This window comes from Acanthochromis polyacanthus, chromosome 4 (assembly GCF_021347895.1).
Source record: "Acanthochromis polyacanthus isolate Apoly-LR-REF ecotype Palm Island chromosome 4, KAUST_Apoly_ChrSc, whole genome shotgun sequence".
Classification (NCBI taxonomy): Eukaryota; Metazoa; Chordata; class Actinopteri; family Pomacentridae; genus Acanthochromis; species Acanthochromis polyacanthus.
Window position 1 is genome coordinate 28332800 of NC_067116.1, and position 21071 is coordinate 28353870.

Consider the following 21071-nt stretch of genomic DNA (forward strand, 5'->3'; position numbering starts at 1 on the left):
CTGTGTTCTCATAGAACTAAACTGCATTCAGAACATATTTTGGAATATGTGACATAATAGGAGAGGTTTCCAGTATGAAGGAACCACAAAGTTCATTTATGAAGGATGGAGGCACAAGTCAGCAACAACACATTCGCTCTGGAGAGCTGTTTGTGTCCAAGGCGGGACCATTACTCTTAGAACTGCACTTCTTATTACCTTTCAGCTTGGTTAATTTTAGACACCAAAACAACATAGTTAACTTTAGGAAAATATCACGACTTAGGTTCAAATATGACCCTTTTACATCAGTTTGAAGCTTATTCTGGCTTATCAAAGACATGTTGTTATTAACCATATTAGTACACATGTACACATCACAAGCAGATTTTTTTTTGACAGAAGATATGCTGAAAATGTCATTTAGAATGCCCTTTAGTTGTACAGGAGCATTTTGGGGACATTTGACTGGATCTGAAAAACTTCTTCCCATTCATCATTTTCAAATGTTCAGTCCAAATCGCATATGTTTGGAGATGCATTGGACTTTTTTTTTCAAACAAATAGAAATGCGGTGAAAGTAATTAGGAGCCTGAATCTTAAAGACAACAGAGGTGTGATTCTTCTGCACACTTCCTTCTGCCTGTGTGTCTGTCTTTGCTTCAACATACTGCTCAGCTCACACTGAGCTGGCGGACGAGCTGCTCCGCTGACAGCTTGTTACGGTGCATCACGCCGCTGCAGGTGCGACCTTTATGACTGACCTCTGACCTTCTCCTGTCATCGCAGTGCTGAGCATCCGTGGCGCTCAGGAGGAGGAGCCCCCCGATCCCCAGCTCATGCGGCTGGACAACATGCTGCTGGCAGAGGGGGTGTCCGGGCCAGAGAAAGGTGGAGGCTCTGCGGCGGCGGCGGCTGCAGCGGCCGCCTCGGGAGGAGCAGGAGCCGACAACTCAGCGGAGCACTCCGACTATAGGGCCAAGCTGTCCCAGATCAGACAGATCTACCACACAGAGCTGGAGAAGTATGAACAGGTGAGACCAGAGTGGATGTATGAACACCACACATCTGTGGAAATACTTGTGTAGGAGTAACTATGTAAATTCACTGAAGTGTTGTACTTTACTCGAGCATTTACAGTTTCTGCTACTTTATACTTTCCCACCACAACAATTTAAAGTCAAATATTGCACTTTTTACTTCACCGCATTTGCTTGATAACTTAAGTTCTTTGCAGATTTAGTTTGATAATGGAAAATATAATCAATAAATAGATTATGTACATGATGTGATGTCATAGATTAATACATTATTGGTCATTATTGAGCCAATATAGAAGATCAACCTATACGGCAGATATAAAGTTAGTAAATCACACAATAATTGTTTTTGTAATTCAATAATATATTTATATATCATTCTGAATTATGCTATTCTATGTAGTGATAATAATAATAATAATTGTACTTTCTTGCCACAGAAAATTGCAAGAGCTTTCCAAAGCTTTACAGTTTTTGACATATATAACATGTATATTTTTGAATTTCAACTTTTTATCCCAAAATGCACTAGAAGAGGCTTTCACCCTTTTTGTTCTATTTTATTCTGCAGTTAAAGCATTTAGTACGGACCAACAACCACAAAGATTAGGTAGCAGGACTGTTGATGTTCAGGAACTAGAAATGGTCTGAATTACTGTATCAGAGCCCAAAAATTAGAGATAAATGTCAAAACAAATTGAAAAAAATGACCAAGCAAAAAATAAATAAATACAAAAACTATGTATGTGCCCATATGAAAAGTCATTTAATAAATCTTCTTGACAGATTTGATACTAATTGTGCTTATAATGACTGACTGGACATTCCATGTGTAAAAAAAAAAAGTCCAAAACTAAAAAAAATGTTCTGTTTGAAATCATGCAAGACAGATTTCTCTTATTTAAGCAGAAAATATTTCTTGTTTGGGCTTTTTCAGTTAATTAAATGAGCAAAATTATTGATGAATAATTCCTTTCGGTAAACTGACTCACTGATCCACTAACTGAAGGATTATTTTAACAGCTTTCAGTACTTTAGCACAACTTTTTTGATCCACTTTACCTGATTTTGCAGAATAAGTTTCTGGTTATGGACATTGTTACAAATATGTGAGAAAAGAAAAATAACAACCTAAATCAGATAACTGATTTAGGTTATTATTTAACCCCTTTCCAACATCTTAGATACCTTTAAGACTGTTGGTCAGACAAAACAACACGACCCAAGATGTTACTTTTGGTTGTTTTTTTCACATTTTGTATTAGGACATTCCAGCTTTATGCACTTTGTACACCAAAACGATGCAAATCCTAACACACAACTTCACTTCACAGACTGATTGTATGATGCTTAACTGGTCCATCTCCCCGATTCTCCTTTGCTCTCCTGAACTTCATAACCTAGATTTTATTCTACGCTGAGCCAGAATCAGCCTTAAATCAAGCGGCAGCCCTCGCAGACTCAAACTGCTTCCTCAATGTACATCGCTGTCAGTAAGAATTCACTTTAGACTGTGTTTTTACCCTAGAATAGTCCATCATATGCAGCATGCTGTGTGTCTCTGTGTGCATTCCAAGTATAGCCTTGAAAGTTTGTTAGAACGGAGGGGGGTGATTTCCTCTCATTGCCTTGATAAGCGATGCATTCATGACAATAGCATCCCTTTCAGATGAATGTGAGAAAGACAGATGAACAGGCAGATAGACAGACACAGACAAAGCCTGACATGGCTAAATCCAGAGAGAGAGCGACGGGAGGTGCAGAAATAAAGAAGAGGAGACAGTAAGAGACGTAGAGTCGGAGTGTAATATCGTGGCAGATTCACGCCTGGTGTCACACGGGGGGATGAAACGTTGTGGCGTGTTCGTCTCTCAGGGTTGGCTATGCTGTGAAAGTGTGTGTCTGAGAGGGGAACAGCTGTCATTGGTTCCTCTCAACATACTGCCATCACCATTTCTGTTAAATATGAAACATATCAGTGCTTATATTCCCTCTTGGCTCAGAGAGAAAGCCTGCCCCAGAACTGCATTAAGCAAAGAGCTGGGTTTTAGATTTCCATCATCTGTGAATTTTAAATACTACACTCAGTAAATTTGACACGGCCTCATTGACAAATTCAGGTCTCATCTGCAGTTTTCTTTGACTTTTAAAGGAAGTGTGCTCTTTGACGTGTTCCTGCATGCGTTTGTGTCGTCCCTACAGGCGTGTAACGAGTTCACCACCCATGTGATGAACCTGTTGCGAGAGCAGTCACGCACGCGGCCAATTTCGCCCAAAGAGATCGAGCGCATGGTGAACATCATCCACCGCAAGTTCAGTTCCATCCAGATGCAGCTCAAACAGAGCACCTGTGAGGCCGTCATGATCCTGCGCTCCCGCTTCCTCGATGCCAGGTGTGTGTCCGTGTGTCTGTGTGTGTTGAAAGCGTACACCACCACGCTCCATCCTGCAAATAACCTCACAATTTAACCACATTACAAGCACCTCATCATGTGCTTTCCCTCTCAGCCTCATATCCATATGAATGGCTGATGTAGGAGGCCTATCATGCCATAAACATGCTGTAACGCAGGCTGTTTTTGCTGCTTGCCACACATGCTGGGCTGCTTTGCATCTACGGATGCCATTTGGACCAGCATACCCAGCAACACCGGCCAATAAGAGCTCCCTGCGTGCTCCATAACGCTAACTGTTTCCCTTTTTTAATGTAATCGCTTGTTCTCTTTGATGCGTGCTTTGGATTTGCATACATTTCTCCAAGGATAAATCTCACTCAAAGTCTGAGTTGGAGGCATAACATTTAAATGAGGCATGCGCTCCCTTACAAAGCTCCCTATCTATTCTCTTGCAAATGATTGTGGTGGTGCAGCAGCGAGGGGAAGGGAGAGGAAGAGGAAAGCTTTCGCTGGTTGAGAGGCACTGCCTTGCTCGGCTCCGCTGATTAATCTACTGGCTGCTGGAGCCCATGCTGTGCACATTTACATATTCACATGCAGGCTTTTGGAGCGGGGGACAGAGATTTTAGCACAAATCTCCTCACCGGTGGATGCATGCAAAGAGATTTTACAGGGTCCCCCTCCAGCTTATGTAAAGCCCTCTTTAGATGTGGCACATGCAGACATGACCTGATAGGTGCAGGAGATGGAGGGTCAGTCAACTCATGGGCATCAGCATATGATATCTGTCTGCTTTAAAGGGTTGTGTTGGGGGATATCGCAGGGTTCATGATTAATATGCAAACCATGGAAAGATTTATGGCAGTATGTCACGATGGATCAGCCTTCCCTTGTTTCTGTGCTGCTGTTTTTCGTATGCTAAGACACTGAAGCCGAGATGTGTGTTCGCTATTAAAGTTACTCTGCATGGTTAAAGTGAAATTGTGGGGAAACTGTCAAAATGCTGAATTGAATTAAAAACAAGAGCATAACGAATAAGTCCAAAACAGGAATTCAAAGTTACATTTTTTTTTTCAAAGACAAATGATCTGATAAAGAAGAGTTTATGTGCCTTGAACCCCAGGACTAGCTGTGTGTTTTCTGCTCCTGTCAATCATCATTTGTCACAACAATATAAAGCCCTGCACCTGTATAAAAACACAACACAACCATGGCTAGAAGTAGAGAGAGCACAAAATGTATTTTGTGCAGTGTAAGGAAGCTATGATGTCATACACAATAAAATGAAGGACAGTTGAATTTTTTCTGTACTATTGATATTTTACTACTTAAATTATCATTTTTCCCACTTGTTTCCTGTCTGTTCAGTGTAAACACCGCCTGCAGTTCAGCTGAAAAGTCTCTGAATTTTTGTGACATGACTGTCGGTTGTAGCCGAGTCACTCAAAGCTTCACGGTTGTGTATAGGAGTGCAGAATTTTTGGTTTTCACAGAATGTGTTGCAAATGTTTCGCTTTTGATGAAATAAATACGTGCAAAATTAGTTGGTTTTGACTAATTATTGTGATTTTAGCCTTAGTTATGGTTATGTTTGCTGGACAAGTGGTACTTCAGACAGAAGGAGGTAGAAGAAAGAAGATTAGGTGTTGCAGTAATACACAGAATTAGAAAAATAATGTGTTGCTTAATTGCAGATTAAAGCATATAAGCATATTCTGGCAGACACAAAAAATACAATTGGAAACATGTAAAGGTGCACAAAATGGGCTCTTTAAATCAGTAACAATCTAATCATAGGATACTGAAGACTACAAATCACACCAGTCAAAGGTTTGTGTTACTTTTCAGTACCTGGTGTAACATACAACATTCAGCCCCTTAAACAGCATTAAAGTGATATATCCAGCTTTACACTGGTTTTTCCTTTTGTATATCTAAATATGTCGATGTCTCTCACTGCTATTAAACCCTCTATAAATGTTAACTTACAGATTGCAACTTTTTTATTTGTCCACAATTAGTAGTAGACATTGGCTTAATTATTATGACCCTGTATGTGCTTTTATTGCCACTCCTAATGATGGCTCATATACAGAGCTGTAGTGCAGCAGTTCTGAGCCAAATTGTTCTCTTGAGTCCTGACAAAGTGTCTCGAGGCAAAACTGCAGCTGAATTGAAAGTTTTGAGTGCAGCACAAAGAAAGTAATGCACATCCAAAGCAAGGTCAGCTGGAACATCAGAGATGCAAGGCTTAAAAAATACAGTTTAGATGAATAGTTTGACTTGCAAAGCAGCATTTTGCAAACCACCTCTTCCATATTAAAACATGTCACAGTGTTCAGCAGGGCTGAATTACATGTGTCACTTATGCAGCCTGGGAGACGGCCCTGTTTATGGATGCATCCAGCCTTATTGTAGCAGTCTGAGAGCAACTGTAAAGACTGAGATTGAGGCTGCATGTGATGTTAATGCAAGTTGTCAATTTCCAGAGAAACAATCTGCCTGTTTTAAAGTGACTCCTAGTGGTCGTATCCAAAAAGACACAGTTGGAGAGCATTTTACGCCACTATTTACTCCATGAAGCATTATGTGATTTTGTAGGCACTGCATCTTCATAGAAAAGTACTGAAAATAAATATAAAGCTGACAAAAGCTGTTTGGAACTTATGAGAAACACTGGCAAAAGCATCCAAAATAAGGTTTTGGTTTGGATGACAGATCTGGCTTTGCATTCATCATACATGTACTCATCCACGTACCGTTGCTGCCTCGTGCAGCGGCAACATTTGCAGGACAGAGTACCTGCTTTTGGTCAAAATAATCTTATTTGTAGGTGAAATATTTCTTTATAAGTAATGTTATGTTTCTTTGTGCAACCGTTGTATTGTGTGTCTCTCCTGTTCCATGCTCATTTTACTGTGCTCATGTGGAGTCCGCATGTCAACAAACTTTGTGTCGTGTAAATAAAGCCAGAAGAACCATTCAGTCAGATTAAATGCTCTATCAGACAGACTTCTTTTGTTGATTAGTGATGAAAAATGACAACAATGAGATTTTCCTTTCTGTAACAAGCGGCAAACAAAGTTTTAGCATGATGTGTTTGACATAATGATGTCAGCGATGAAATTATATATTGTGCAGCGCTAACATAAGCTGGGTTTTACTCCTGCATTCATTTCCAACGCTCTCTTTGCAGACGGAAAAGACGAAACTTCAACAAGCAGGCAACAGAGATCCTGAATGAGTATTTCTACTCGCACCTCAGTAACCCCTACCCCAGTGAGGAGGCTAAAGAAGAGCTGGCAAAGAAGTGTGCCATCACAGTGGCCCAGGTACACCACAGATCACTGCCACCTCACACCACCTGTAGGAGCAGAGCACCACTGCACACACAACACTGAGATGAAGACCATTTTTATTGAGAAGCCACTGTGAGCGTCTTGGCAAGTAACCTAATAATAGGTTTTCTGACTGTCATAAGTACAGACAGCTCCTCTAATCTTTTACCTTTCATCGAGAGAACAAAGCACACACAGTAGAAATATGTCATGTCATGAGATTGTAATCTTGAAAATCAAACCAGACAAAGCAAGTTCTGACCAGTGACACCGTGTTTCTATTGAAGCTCAGCACAACAGTCCTGTTGTACTTGTTATTTATCTCATCCTATAGTGGATCTTTTTTTTTTTACAACCCACAAAATAAAGCCAAGTGCTTTTACAGACTGAAACACAAAAGCAGATGGCGCAGATAGAAAGTTAATCAGGTTTACTTTGCATGTTCACTTTTTGGCAAGCCGTCACACTTCATAACAGAAACACGAAATAAAACCTTAAACTGTGAGACCATAATTATTTTTCACATTTCTGACAAAGCAACTTAATGGTTAACCCTGTGAACTTCAAAACCTGTTCAAAACCATGCTATCTTTATAATATGTAAAAAAAAGTTTTACTTTTTATAAGCAAGAAATTGTAAAATCAGAAACAATAATTGAATACTCAAATTTTAGATAGTTGTCAGCTAATATTCAGTGGTGTGTCGTTACTTTGGAAGGCATAACTCAATTGAAGTGTAAAATTGTGATCTTATATCATTTTCACTTTATTTCTATATGTCTCATTGAAAGTGTTGTCAGAAGTATAGTGTTCCCATGAACCAGATTCTGTAAAAAGCTAAAAACAAATGTGCTTCTTTGTGTAACTCAAATGCCATGAGAGTGTCAGCTGTGACCGACAAACAAATGGTAAAAATGTAGGGACTACTCAGCTGAACTGCAGGATGTGTTTAAATATGCCATCAAAGAAATTCAACTTTCACTTTTTCTTTTTATGATTTATGACATTATCCTTGTGTCATACTTGAGAAAATACACTTTTTAGTTCTCTCTACTTGTAGTAATGGCTGTGCTGTTTCTGTAGAGATGCGGGACTTTATAATTAAATGAAAAATGATCCCACAGTGAGTGAGAATGTCGCAGGAGCAAATAAACGGCCACAAACTGCTTGGAGTTCAGAGGGTTAATCTGCAGCTACTTTCAGCTAATTACCAAATCCATCAGCTCCTGAAAGTTTATGCCACAGTCAGCGGATGTCTTGCTAATTTTCTATGATGCTGACAATACCTTATCAAACATCCCAAAATACCTGAGATGCGAGAAGACTTAAATATTTAGGCACCTTGATTTTTTTTTCGTCTTTGCATTCTAGCACTCAAGTTGTTTCAATCCTGTGAGAATTGATAATAAGGAAAGCAATGACAACGCCAAGGTAAACAGCAGTTTGTGTTCTGAATCCATCATTTGGGAATGGATTGTTTTCTCGATTGGTTTCATTAATTTATACCAAATGATTGGAGGATGCAGCTGGGCCTGATTGTGGAAGCTGAATGATTTGTAGAGTTTCCATTTCTTGGCCATAATAAAGGAGAATGTTTACCTACTCTGTGTATTGGAAACTTTGCAGGATTGATTTGGTTTTCATTTTAATGTTGTTTATCATTAGCGCTGGGATTACCCCCCCGGCTTCATCTGGGAGTCCATTAGCCGTAATGGGTGTTAGCGGATGTTGACTGATTGGTGCTTGCGTGAGTTCTGATGATAGCTGCAGTCATGGTGACATAATGAGACTGTTATTGGCAATCATTCCATCCTGGCACTAATGCAGATTCACAGCACCAGTCTCTGTAGCCCCTACCTCTGACAGAGGCTCTCTGCAGTGTTACACGTGCCATTAAGGCCATGCAAGCTCAACACTGCCATGATTTTCCTGAGAGGCTCTGTGCGGTAGCATGTCATGAGAATTAAACTATGTTCTCTTGTTTGTCTGCTCAGGTTTCCAACTGGTTTGGGAATAAAAGAATCAGATACAAGAAAAACATTGGTAAGTTCCAAGAAGAAGCCAACATGTACGCTGCGAGAACTGCCGTGAATGCGGCTAATGCATCCTCACATGGAAGCCAAGCAAATTCACCCTCAACTCCAAACTCTGCAGGTGAGACAGGAAGTCCCTGGCTCTGCTCAGCTATTAGACATGTACCTCCTCTCTGTGCATTACTACAGCTAAGCAGTTTGAGACTCTTTCAATGCTGGTTATTTGTAAAGGATGAAAGAATTAGGGCTTTAAGAAAAGGCCGTTCTTCTTCATAGAACATGCCTATTGCCTGGTAATGCACCAGTATTTTATTGAACAGATTTCCCCTTACAAGTTTAACTAGCCCTCTAGAGCAAAGCTGTGTCAGAGATGAGCCAACCTGAGCCCCATGCCAAATCTCCATATCCTTACTGTCCTTTGTCTTGGTCTCAATTAACCATATTCTTCATGTTTTTAACTCTGTATTCTCCGTGCTCTGTGCTAGCATTCAAAGGATAAGTCTGGTAATATTCTGCATATTTTTACTGTCAACAAATCACATACAATTGACCAAAAGCAATAATAAACTGATCCTGCTGTTCTTACCATTGAGCTCCACTGTTATCCGTAAGTCATTGTCATACTGATGCTCCATCGTTATCATGAACACCCACATATGGTTGTTTTAGGGCAACCAGAACCTTTGTGCTCTTTCTAGTTCGTTTTTAGGGGAGAAAAAAATACCTACACCAAGTTTGGCACTTCTTAGTGACCTTAAAAACTGCTGTGTGGGTCTTGATGCTGGTTGGTTAAACTTGAAGAGGGAAAATTCTGATTGGTTAAACCATTCATTGATTCCATTCATGGATTGGTTCAGGATGAAGAGTGTCATTTCACTGCCCTCTCAACGTTCCGATCAAGTAGCAGTCTTCTCAACTGCCACATCAAAAATTCCTTATATAGACTAACATAACAAAACTCCATTGTTCTATTCCCTACCTGCTTTACTTTTCATCTGCGCTGAGTTCCTGCAGGGTTTAGCACTTAGTTTATTAGTTTATTTGGAGCTAATCCCACATACACCATCCTGATGTTGCAAGTACCTAGTTAAACACAGAATGGCAGCTGAAAATAGTCCCCAACAAAATATTTACTTTAATTTATTTGCAATTGCTAAAAAACATTTTTAGCAAGCATGATAATGATGTCACTTTATGCTGTAGTGACGACATTTTAAACCATTTTCTTAACTTTTTCAAAACAATCAGTTTCTTATGGCTATTACAACTGGATAATGGTAATTTACCCAAAGATATCTTTAATTTGGAATTTTGAAAGATATGCTGAATGAGAGCTACTGAGGCTAACGGAACAGTGACCTTTGCTGTCAAAATATGTTGGAATGCAATAAATGAAGTCAAACAAATATTGAATGATGCCAGACTTATCTTTTAAAACTGCAGACTAGTATTTTTGAGAAATATTTGCATTTGTTGTCTTACTTTGAGTCACATGAGACTGTGACTGTTAAACTTAACATAGCATTGGCAGGGGAAAAGAGATAGCTTATGGTAGTGCCGTACTGTAAGAAGCAAAGATGGAATTTTCCTTTTCTGCATCATACTAAAACTGTATTTTACATGTTGTATCCTGTTGAATTGAAGAGTCCCCTACTTAATGCCAAAATCTATCAGGAGAGTTTGTTCTGATAGAGGGCTATGAAGGTCAAGCTAACAGTTGCTAGGCACAGTGAACAACAGTGACCATATCCTGTTGCAACATTTCTTAAATGTCAAATGACTGAAATTGTGTGTCCAACAGTAGAACCTCACTGCAACAAAAGTCAGTTGGTATAGAGGATATTAAATTTCGGATGAGATGTTCTGCCAAATTCTCAAATGCTATTTATTTCAGGTGCTTTTTGCTTTAGGGATTTTGCTACTCTATCTTTCTTTTTAAAATACCCAAAAGATGTCTTACTGAAGTCAAGATGAAGACACCATACTTAGCCAAGTCATACTTTTCACTTTTTCCTACTTTACAAAGTCATGTGTGATTTTTGGCTGCATGCTTTGGAACGTTGTCATGCTGGAATATTCCTCTTCTCCCAAATTTCTGCAGACGGAGAGTAATCTTGACAGCCATTATTTTGGTATATTCCTCAAGCAGTTATCTCTAAATGTCACCTCTCCAACAGCGTACAGCGGTCATAGAGCCCCATATCACCACACTCCCATTTTTGTGCTTCGCTGTCAGGACTGTGCGTTCACTGTGGTACTTCCTGGTCAGGTTAATGCAAAACATGCTGGATCCCATTTGAGTTTAGTAGAATTATCTTACCTAACCGAAGAAAGGATATTACTCCTTGCAGGAAGTCTGTCGAGGTGGATGTTATGCACTGTCCTTCATACTGTCTGAGCTGAAACTCTGATTTCCTTAGATAACCCTCATACTAAGTCTGAAGTACGTGCCCATTGGTATTTCAAAGCAAGATTCTGAAAGTAGTGCACTGTCTTTGGCATTTTAGGAGGATAACCATTGAAGCTCTGCTGAGTGGTGCTATGGCTCATTCTATACCTCCTGATTACTGCTACAACTGTGTTTCTACTGATTATCTTCATGTGTCTTTTACCGTCATTGTGAAATCTCCCAATCGGAGCGTTCAACTCCTCTGGCATACTTTTGTTCTTGTGGAACCATGATTCAGGAATACAGACACACACAACACACAGGTCCAAAACTGATAAAGTTTTGGTGTTCATAGGTCTTTATAACCATATATGTGCAGTCAGGCTGATTGGAAATCATGGGTGTACTCAATCTAGTTTCAGTGATCACAGGTTTTCCAACGTGTCAAAGTTCACTGGTGGATTCACTTTTGTTGCAGTAAGTTGCCACTTTTAGGCCTTTTAGTCTCACTAAAGTATTTATTTTTGATCGTTTTATTGTTAAGCTTAGAAATAATGTGATTGTTGAGACATGACAGTTCTGAATCATTTGACATTTAGGTGATATTGCACAGGGGTGTATAGTGTAGCTGTGTAAGACAGCAAGTGCATTTCTCATGATGTTGGACTGCTTCTTTGACTGTTTTTCTACTATGTGAATGACTTGTCTGTTTCTGTGCTTTGTGATACAAACATAGCCTTGACACACAGCTTTTCTGTCCTCCGTTAGCTTCCTCTCAGCTCCTCTGATCTAACAGAGCCTGTCTGGCTGTGAGCTAACCTCCGCATGCTGTTCGTCCGGGCTGCAGCCTGGATGGGCCGACTTGCTTCCTCTGCTTGCTCTGTCTCTCTGTGATTCGACTGCTCCCTCTCTTCTTTCAGGTTCTGCTGGTTCTTTTAACATGTCAAACTCCGGGGACTTGTTCATGAGCGTGCAGTCTCTCAATGGGGACTCGTACCAGGGGGCTCAGGTGGGAGCCAACGTGCAGTCGCAGGTAGGGCCACAAGCAGAACTGAAGATGATGCAGGAGCAGACCCATTACTTTTCTTATTTATCAGTTTGATGGCAGAGTTTTTGACTAAGATAGTAATTGGACTCACAATTGTGTCAGAAAATCTCTTACAGCTAACGAACAAAAATGCAGCATGCAAATCGGCTTTTCTGACTTAGAGAAAAGGGTAAAAGAGTTCAATTTAGCCAACTATGCACCAAAGGATTTGAGTTGTTTTGTGGCGACAAACTGCGGACTATTAAATTAACCTGGCTTTAAAGTACAGTGATCAGATAGTGTGATCAGTACGCAGACGTTCCTTTGACCAGTGATTATAAAAGGCCATCTTAAAACACAACTTAGTTCAAGTGGAACAATGCCACAGATGGCAAGAGAAACATGAGAACAGGTTGTTAACATGCTGGATGCTGGTGTGTCAGTCAGGACCATAGTCAGGCGCTTGAATGTCCCCAACTCAACCTTTTGTTGTCTAAGAAATCATTTCTCACAGCTCTGGATTGACATGTCCAACAATGTGTTCCTGTCTCCTAAAATGTCCATCATCTTCTCAAAATCTTCCTCAAATTCCATAAGCAGCCATTTGTCCATTCAGCCATGATCATGTCCAATATGTTTGTTTTTTTCAAGACATCTCTTCCGTTGTAGATATGCCCTGTGTTGGAACAACAAATATTTACTCCTCAGTGTTAAACAAAGACAGAGATTGCTTGCCAAAAAGAGTTACAGAGCTCTGACAAAATAGCTGCAGAGCCACCAAATTACATCTAATATTATTATTCAGTCAAACCATAGAGGAGTTATACACTATGTAGGATTAACTGGTTTGAGTTGTTTACAAAAAGTTGTTTTCCACTACGGCAACTTGCAGACAGTTTTTCAGGCAGTTCCAACCACAATAAACCACCACAGAAAATATCTTTTATAGCTGTTTTAGTCAGTCAGTCAGTGCCATTGCTGCTCCATTCAGTGGCTCTCAACTCAAAGACAGCAAAACCGAGGAACATTTTTTATTTTTTACTTTTATTTATTTATAAGAACCGCAGACCCCTAATCCAACAAATACACACTATTACACATTTTTTCACAGCGAGGAAATGTCAAAACAGAATCAGCAGATTTAAAACTTTTGATAGACCTTTAACTACAGATTAGCGCCTGGAGAACGTAACCAAATCTAAGCCTAAAATCAGGATATTTCACTGAAATCATTTTATACTCCATGTCACTTTTTAAAATCAGCACAGATTTTAAAAATTGCACAAATTGCACCAGACTCTGTTTAAAAAAAAAAGAAAATTCTGCACTCTTCATTGTAACTGTAAAGCCACCCAACTGTGAATATCAATTATGTGATATACATATTCAGGGACCTTTTGGCTGAACTGCAGGCTGTGTGTTTGCACAGCAGAGCGGAGACAAGTAAACATCTATAATATGTAAAGTTATTTCTTTCAAGCATTTGTACCAACTGTGGGCACTTGGAAACATGTTGGACATGTCGAGTCCAGGCTTATTTAATTTTCATAAAATAAAAACAATTCTACTTTGGTTTTTTATCTTTTTTCATCATTTCTGACACTGTCATTGTGTCATATTTCACATAAATAAATTCTAAGTTCTCTGTTTCTAACCATGATTGTGCTGTTTCCATTGAGGTTCAGGACGTCATACTGCGGTAAACTAAAATTAGTGAGCGAAAACGTGACAGAAGCAAAACTTGCTCGGGGGTTCATAGGGTGAATCAATGTTTCTGTGAACGTGCCAGTAATGCCAGCTGTCAAATGTTCAACTGCAGTGCTTTGGCAAGATGTTGTTAGACATCATGTTGGTAACCTAAATATTACTAGCCTTGCTTGCATGGACACACTTGTTCAACTTGTTTTCCAATTAACATTGTTTACCTCAGTCCACAGCAGAACTTCTACAAAACCAGCAGCTGACTTGGAGCTAAATGAAAAAGAGCCATCATTAACGTTATTAATTACACCTTTGTTTTTCTGCTAAGTAAAAAAGTCTGTTGTGAAAAAGGATTGCACCCACTACACAGATTCTTCAAGGGCACAATATTTGTCACCATGTGAATAGTTTAATTTTAGTGAACAAAAAGCAAACATTTCTTTATTCAGAGTTTCTCTTTGTGTTTGGACCTTGTTGTCTCCAAGGACTTTACTTGCAGCACTTGTACTCTTGTTGTCTCTCTTGTTGTCTTGTCATCCCCCTCTCTTTTCTCTTGTGCGTCTGTTGTGTTGACTCTGACCTTGCTTTGTCTGCTGTTTCTGAATGTTTCAGGTGGATACCCTTCGCCATGTTATCAGTCAGACAGGCGGATACAGTGAAGGACTCACAGCCAACCAGATGTACAGTCCGCAGGGCATCAATGTAAGCATTCTTGTTTTTTTTCCTTCCTCTCCCTACCAATTATTTCAAAGCCATGGGGCTCAGAATGCCACTTAGTAGGACTTGTCTCCGCTCCATGGTCACCTAGTTGATTGCTTTGCGTATTGCTCGTGCCACGGGCAGCACGCCGCCAAGCGTACGCAGGCGTGGACGCACGCACACATCGCCGCTGTCTGAGCCTGTCATGTTCGATCAGGCCTGGCGCAGCACCTGCAGCCACGTATGGTCTGACGTGAGAGAACTGCACAAACAGGTGACACCTTGTGTGCCGGACTTCAAATCTCTCCGACCACCTGACCCATCATTAGCAGCCCGGAGACCTGAAGCTCCCATTAATGCCTCATGGGAGGCAACGCCTAAAAATAAAACCTCACGCTGCTGAAAACAGCTCCTCATGTGCCACAGGGGCGTGTTCCCGATGTGTTTGTCTTATTTTGCTGCAGAGTTCGGGTCTAGAAGTGGGGGTTGGGGGTTGGAGGGGTTGCTCGCTGGCGGCGGCAAACAGTAGGGAAATTCACAGCGACAAGCCGTGTCGTAAAGGGGAAAATCGATAAGACAGACACAAGGAGAGCAGAGTGTGGACTTGGGACAGCAATCCAAGCGCATTGCTCAGATCATGTTCCTGCCACACTAATGGCCCTGACAGCGAGTCGCGCTGAGAGGACGAGGACGGTCACAGCCGCGGCTGGGTTCCTCCGCTGTCGTCGTCGTGCCTCACCGGCCATATGATAATCAGATGAAATGTCTCCCGTATAAAAACATGTATGTGTATTCAAATAAGCTTCCCTGGCTGCTCCGAACGCATCCCACAGCCAGCTGCGCTAACCCTGAGAGGCCGCTAACGTATTCAGGCCCTGTTCTTCCTCAGTCCTTTGACCTCACAGATACGGTTCTCCTTGGACGCCTGCTTGCTCTACCACATCTTACACTGCCACAATATGCTGTGTTATTCACTTTTATACCCTGTAAAGGAGCCCTGCGATGCATAATGTAAGAGCAGGATATCTGTCTGCCAGCCTGTTTGCCTGTGATTTATGTAGCCAAGGCAAGTACGTTAAGAATTTTTGCTCTTCTCTTGCTTTTTTTATTTACTACAATATGTGCGTTGCAGTTCCGTTTGATATGATATTCTTGCAAGGCGCCGTATTTTTTGCCAAAGTTGTTCATCTCCTACTGAATACTCTATTTTTTATTAGGGTTTCTCAGCCTTTCACGGCCTGTTTTAGGGCCTACAATTCAGCACTTCACATGTGTTATACTACATAAATTAAGGATTGACCAAAATATTTTTAAAAATTTGCCAGTCCCAATTATGCATGCTGATATGCATGTACAGTTAAAATTTAAATCTTAATCTTTAAATTTAGAATAGCAAACACTCCAACACTAAATTTTACGGAAATACATGTATTCATTTTTGTTTCACATCAGTATTTATATTTCAGTGTTGATTGGCTATTACTCATGACATGTAACCAATCAGATAGGGCTGTGGGTGGGACTTTGCCAAAGTAATGCATCTTTAAATTCATTAGTTTTATTGTAAATCGATTAAAAACTAACAAAAAACAACACTGATAAGCAGAAAAATGAAGAATATTGGATTTGATAATGAGCTATTTGGATAATAGGTTGACCCTTCATAAAAAATACAGATTTGAAACTACATATGTACATAAAAAATGTCTTCTACAGCCTTCTACAAGCAGAGAACTGAAGTGTCATGAATTCAGCTCCCTGTATGAACAATTAACAGACATCTCAAGACAGATTTCGATTAATCTTATCTGAACTAAAAAAGAAAGAAAGAAAGACTGAGCCAATTCATAATGCTTGCTGTGGGTGATTAGCGCCAACAATTAGAATTGTGAAGTCAGACGCTCGACAATCTGACCTCTCCTCTTCTGATTACACACTGCTGCCTTAAATAACAGGCTATGAAATGAAGGGCTGTCAAAGACTATTTCCAGTTTTTCTGATGGCTGTAAATTTACTATTAATATCCTTAAATGCTCTTTAACAGGTCTGCCTCTGGTGGTGGGAAGGCCCTCCAGAGCTCATATTGTATGTTAATTCCAGCTGTCAGCGTCATAATTAGTGCACATGATTGTACTCGTTTTGTTTCAGAGCCCCCTTCCATACAATTTACATATTTTCTTATTCTTCAAAACGACAGCGACGGGCTTTTATTTCAAGCGAAAATCTTGACTTTTCTTGAGCGTATTGTCTTTATTACTTGAATTTGAGCGTGCAGCGTGTGATGAGGTTCAGATTTTTTCTTGTTTTTTTTCTCTGTCAGTCTTCTTCTGAAGTATTAGCGGTAATTTGTTAGCTGCTTCTCAAATCCGGAATTCAATTTTGGCTTTAGGCTGTGTGCAGTTCAAAGTATCCCAGCTTTCATAATCTATCTCGCCCTCAGGACTTCCATTCAGTGTGTTTGAGCTGCATCGAGCAATGAATACGAAAACAAACAGACTCACCCCCACTTCTGTCTTTTTCATTTTCCCCTCCCAGGCAAACGGTGGCTGGCAGGATGCTCCGACCCCCTCATCAGTGACTTCGCCCACAGAAGGACCTGGAAGCGTTCACTCCGACACCTCCAACTGATCCTCCACCGTCCTCTTCACCCCCCCCACCTTCTTCCTCTACTGCACCCCACCCCCCCACCCCCAAAAACCCTGAGCCCCTCTTTTTTTGGGACTGGACGTGATGTGACACAGCAGGACACAGTCGGGGTCTGGGGACTTTCACCGTTACGGACAAAAAATTTCCTATCTGGACCACCGTTGGCAGCCTGCATAGGGGACTTCATATCCAAACTTCACAGTTTGTACAGTTTCCACTAGATGTCCATGCTGCCTCTTTGTATTTCTCTTTACATTATGTATCTTTACATTGTGTAGGCTCACCGTTAGCAGCATACCGCCCCACGTCTTGTAAATTGAAACGCTTTCACACTACCTCTATTCGACATAACAACTTGAGCAGATGACATTTAAAACGCTTCGGTTTTACAAATTTTTATAATTATTGCAGTTTTTGCAGTTTTCACCGCACCATGCCCCCCTGTCACTAAACCACGTCTGTTTTTTTAATGCTGGTTTTCTTTGTTTATCTATCGTGCCAAAGTTCAACCCTGGCGGTGAATTTTGATAATGTTTTTAATCTTGTTTCCTTACATTTCTCATGCCACACTTTGTAAAGTATTATGTTTGTCCAGCCATATTAGTCAGGTAACTTCCAAGTATTCAGCCTCAGCTTTTATCATTTGTATTCAGAACTTCTCCAACAGACATATAAGGCATTTTATATTTTCTTGTCAGAGTAGTTATGCTTTCTGCTCATTTGCAGTACAACAATCGCAAGTGTTAACTAAAAAGCGATGAGAGTGGACGTTCAGTCGCGCACGTCAGCTGTATCCACAGGAACCGAGCTGAAACTCTTCAATTGGTAGCAGCAATTACGGCAGGTCAATACGTTTTAAAGCACAATAACATCAAGTGATTGAAGTCAAAGGGGAACATTTGTAACTGTCAAAGAGAAAACTGTTTAACTCTAGTAGTCATACTATACAGTACATTATCAGATAGCGTATGTATGTGTATCAGTGAGATCAATATAGCCAAATACTGCTGGTAACCAAATCCAAAATTATAACTCTGATTTTAAGGTATTTCACACATTGCATGTCAGATTTCACACTCGCTTTTCCTGTATGGAATTATGTTTGCGTCAAAATTTGGAGACCACGATGGCTCAGTTTGAGCACAGAACAGACATTTTGCTTTCTCTGCAAAATATGCTTTGTGTTTGAGCAAAAGAATAAATATTCTGCGATTTAGGCACAAATATAACTCCACATCCATACAGTATCCTGTAACATCAGAGAGACTTTTTGAAATGGAACAGTGTTTATAGTCTCAGTATTCAAGAGTTCCTTCACTTTTAGTTTTGTTTTCAAATGACACTACATTCATCAACACAAGCCAATCCAAAATGTGAACTTAAATTTGTGACTTTTGTTGTATGTACAGTATAGTATGTGGTCTAATGTATACATGATTACAGTAGTCCTCATGAGATATCAGCATTTACATACTTTGATACCAAAAAAATGGCAGAATTTTTATCTTCTACATTGGGATCAGCTTTATCAAGGTTTTTGTTTTTCCACTTTTGGAAGCATTTTATTATCTGCGGTACCTGTGGGCATCCCATAATGCTCCAGTACTCTGTATTCAAACCAAAAAAAAGAAAAAATGCAGTTGGAATACAGTAATGTTTATATAAATTAAAATGGAAACCAATACCCTGATGGCACACAAATCCAGATGATGTTTGGATATATTTTTATGTCTCCATTTTGTGAATAAGTCATCATTTTTTGTTTGTTTTTGGGTTTTTTTTTCCTTTAATCCTACCATTATATGTGAATTAGCCCAAGAATGCTCTATATACAGTATGTAGATATGCACTGTTACTCTTCTTTTGCATCTTTGAATTTGGACAGCAGCTGTTTTAATGCAGCCTGTTTGAGTTCCTGTTGGATTTAGGGTGAAATCCTTTTTATTGTTTTGTACTCAGATCACCGACCCAAGCCTGCACCCCAGACGCAAAATGAAGGTGGTGTGAAAACTTAGTGTTAGCACCGCCCTCTGGCTTTGTTTGTAGCTGAACTGAACACTAACAGGAAACTAAATTCAGTCCCGAGATCCCAAAAAGTCACATAACAGCCCGAGAAACCACAGGTTTGTTTGTTTTTTTGGCAGTTGTCAGTGGGTTTGTATTTATTACACATGTATGAAATCATGGATGTTTCAGAGCTACAGCGTGGCGGTTTGACTACACCAAACATTCAGATGACTCAGAGCGGCTCCCCCCTCGACTCACCTGCTCAGTATTACAGCCGAGGGGTCGAGCACCATTGAAGTGATGCACAGAACCTGCCTCAGTCGTGTCTTTGGAAGTCATCGGCGTGAACTGACAGCGGCGGCCATGCAAGGCAAACACGAGGATTGTTTTTTTGCACCCCTCAAAAAAAGGCTTGACTCTACTTTTCACATTGCCTGTCAAATATTATCGAAGCTTCATGTAATGATGCTTTTTAGTTTTTGAATATAAAAGGAAAAGAGACATGAAAAGAAAAATGAACAATTTGTAAAACATAAAATGTTTTATTTGTTGCATGTCTTTTTGTTCTTCAATAAAATAACGTACTGCAGTGTTTTGAATGTTAACTTCTTTTTTATAAGGATTTCAGAGTGAAATCGTGGAGCCTTTTTCTTGACAGGTTTTAACTTTTAAGATCTCTGCGTATGTAAAAAGGTATCAAATGGAAAACTATTGTCTTTTTAATTCCAATTCAAAACCTGTTTTCTGTGGAGAAAAATAGCTGAAAGGTGTAGGTTTTATGGTCTCTTAATTTGTACTGGCAATGCGTATCCCAAATAAATAGTTTCTTTTGTTGCATAAATTGCAGTTTTGTCATTTTTCCTGCTAAGTTTCACGTGCTGTTTGTGCATTTTCCAACACAAACTTGAGTGTGGTTTCTCCTCCAGACTTTTGTAACAGGGTCAGGGTCAGGAGTCACTGTAGGATACAACTTAACACGTTGTAGACTTGTCAGTCCGACACCTCTGGATAACATTGCACATCTCACTTCCAACTATGCCGTGGCACGGAGGCATTTTATCACCACTAACATAGCGCCGGAGCTCGGCCGAGCTGCCGAGGGTGTGAAGGGGACATTTTCACAGTTTTCGAAGTGAGTGAAAGCTGTGCGCTCCCGGCAGACAGACGCCTCCTCTACCCCACACCACCCATCCCCACACCCAGCGCTCCCTCCGAGGCATGGCTAATGTGCGTTCCCTGAAAGAGGCGGAATCCACACTTATCTCTCTCCTCCAGATAAACCAGACAGGATGTCTGATTCTGTTCCTTCGATTCATCCCTCCTCTGGAAGGAAGGGAAAAAAAGGAGGAAGGGGTTCAAACATTAACTTGTGGATTAGAAAGAGGTTCCCAGGAGCATCCAAAATCAGAGAGCGTGACAGAGACTGTGGGAGTGACATATGCAAACATGATCAAGTGTAATTACATGGAGAAGCCTCCTTGTTTCTATCAAAGGGCTTCTTATAGCCACTGTTCAAGGTGCTGGACGTGTATAATGTATTCATGTGCTCCTGCAAACCAAAAGCCATTGTGAGGCTGATTCAGTCATTACATGGTGAAAAGGTGTAAATCCCATTCTGAGTAAAATCACTGTTGGCTCTTTTGAATTTCTGATTCCTCCAACAAATGGGCAGGATAACGTGCTGCACCATGACGAATGCTGTGTAGGTTTCTCGGAAGACTATACTGATCATTATCCATGTTACACAGTGAAAAGATGTAAATCCAATCAGCTGCCGAATTTCAAGTCTTTTATTTATTAACAACACACTAGAGTG

The 21071-nt window shown here is 40.3% G+C and overlaps 1 protein-coding gene across 4 annotated transcripts in view; it reads left to right on the forward strand.

Annotated features, from left to right (window-relative positions):
• The window catches only part of LOC110968771 (pre-B-cell leukemia transcription factor 1), a 70125-nt gene extending 50029 nt beyond the window's left edge, over positions 1–20096 (forward strand). Inside the window, exons 4-10 of one of the 4 annotated variants that reach the window (XM_051947427.1) lie at positions 769–1013; positions 3222–3412; positions 6612–6747; positions 8748–8907; positions 12096–12208; positions 14516–14605; positions 17138–20096. In XM_051947427.1, the coding sequence (XP_051803387.1) occupies positions 769–1013; positions 3222–3412; positions 6612–6747; positions 8748–8907; positions 12096–12208; positions 14516–14605; positions 17138–17230 (1028 nt within the window). In that variant the 3' untranslated portion in view covers positions 17231–20096. The remainder of the gene's footprint in view (positions 1–768; positions 1014–3221; positions 3413–6611; positions 6748–8747; positions 8908–12095; positions 12209–14515; positions 14606–17137) is intronic. The other 3 variants (XM_022218852.2, XM_051947429.1, XM_022218922.2) reach the window with 3 other exon arrangements.
• The last annotated feature ends 975 nt before the right edge of the window (positions 20097–21071 follow it).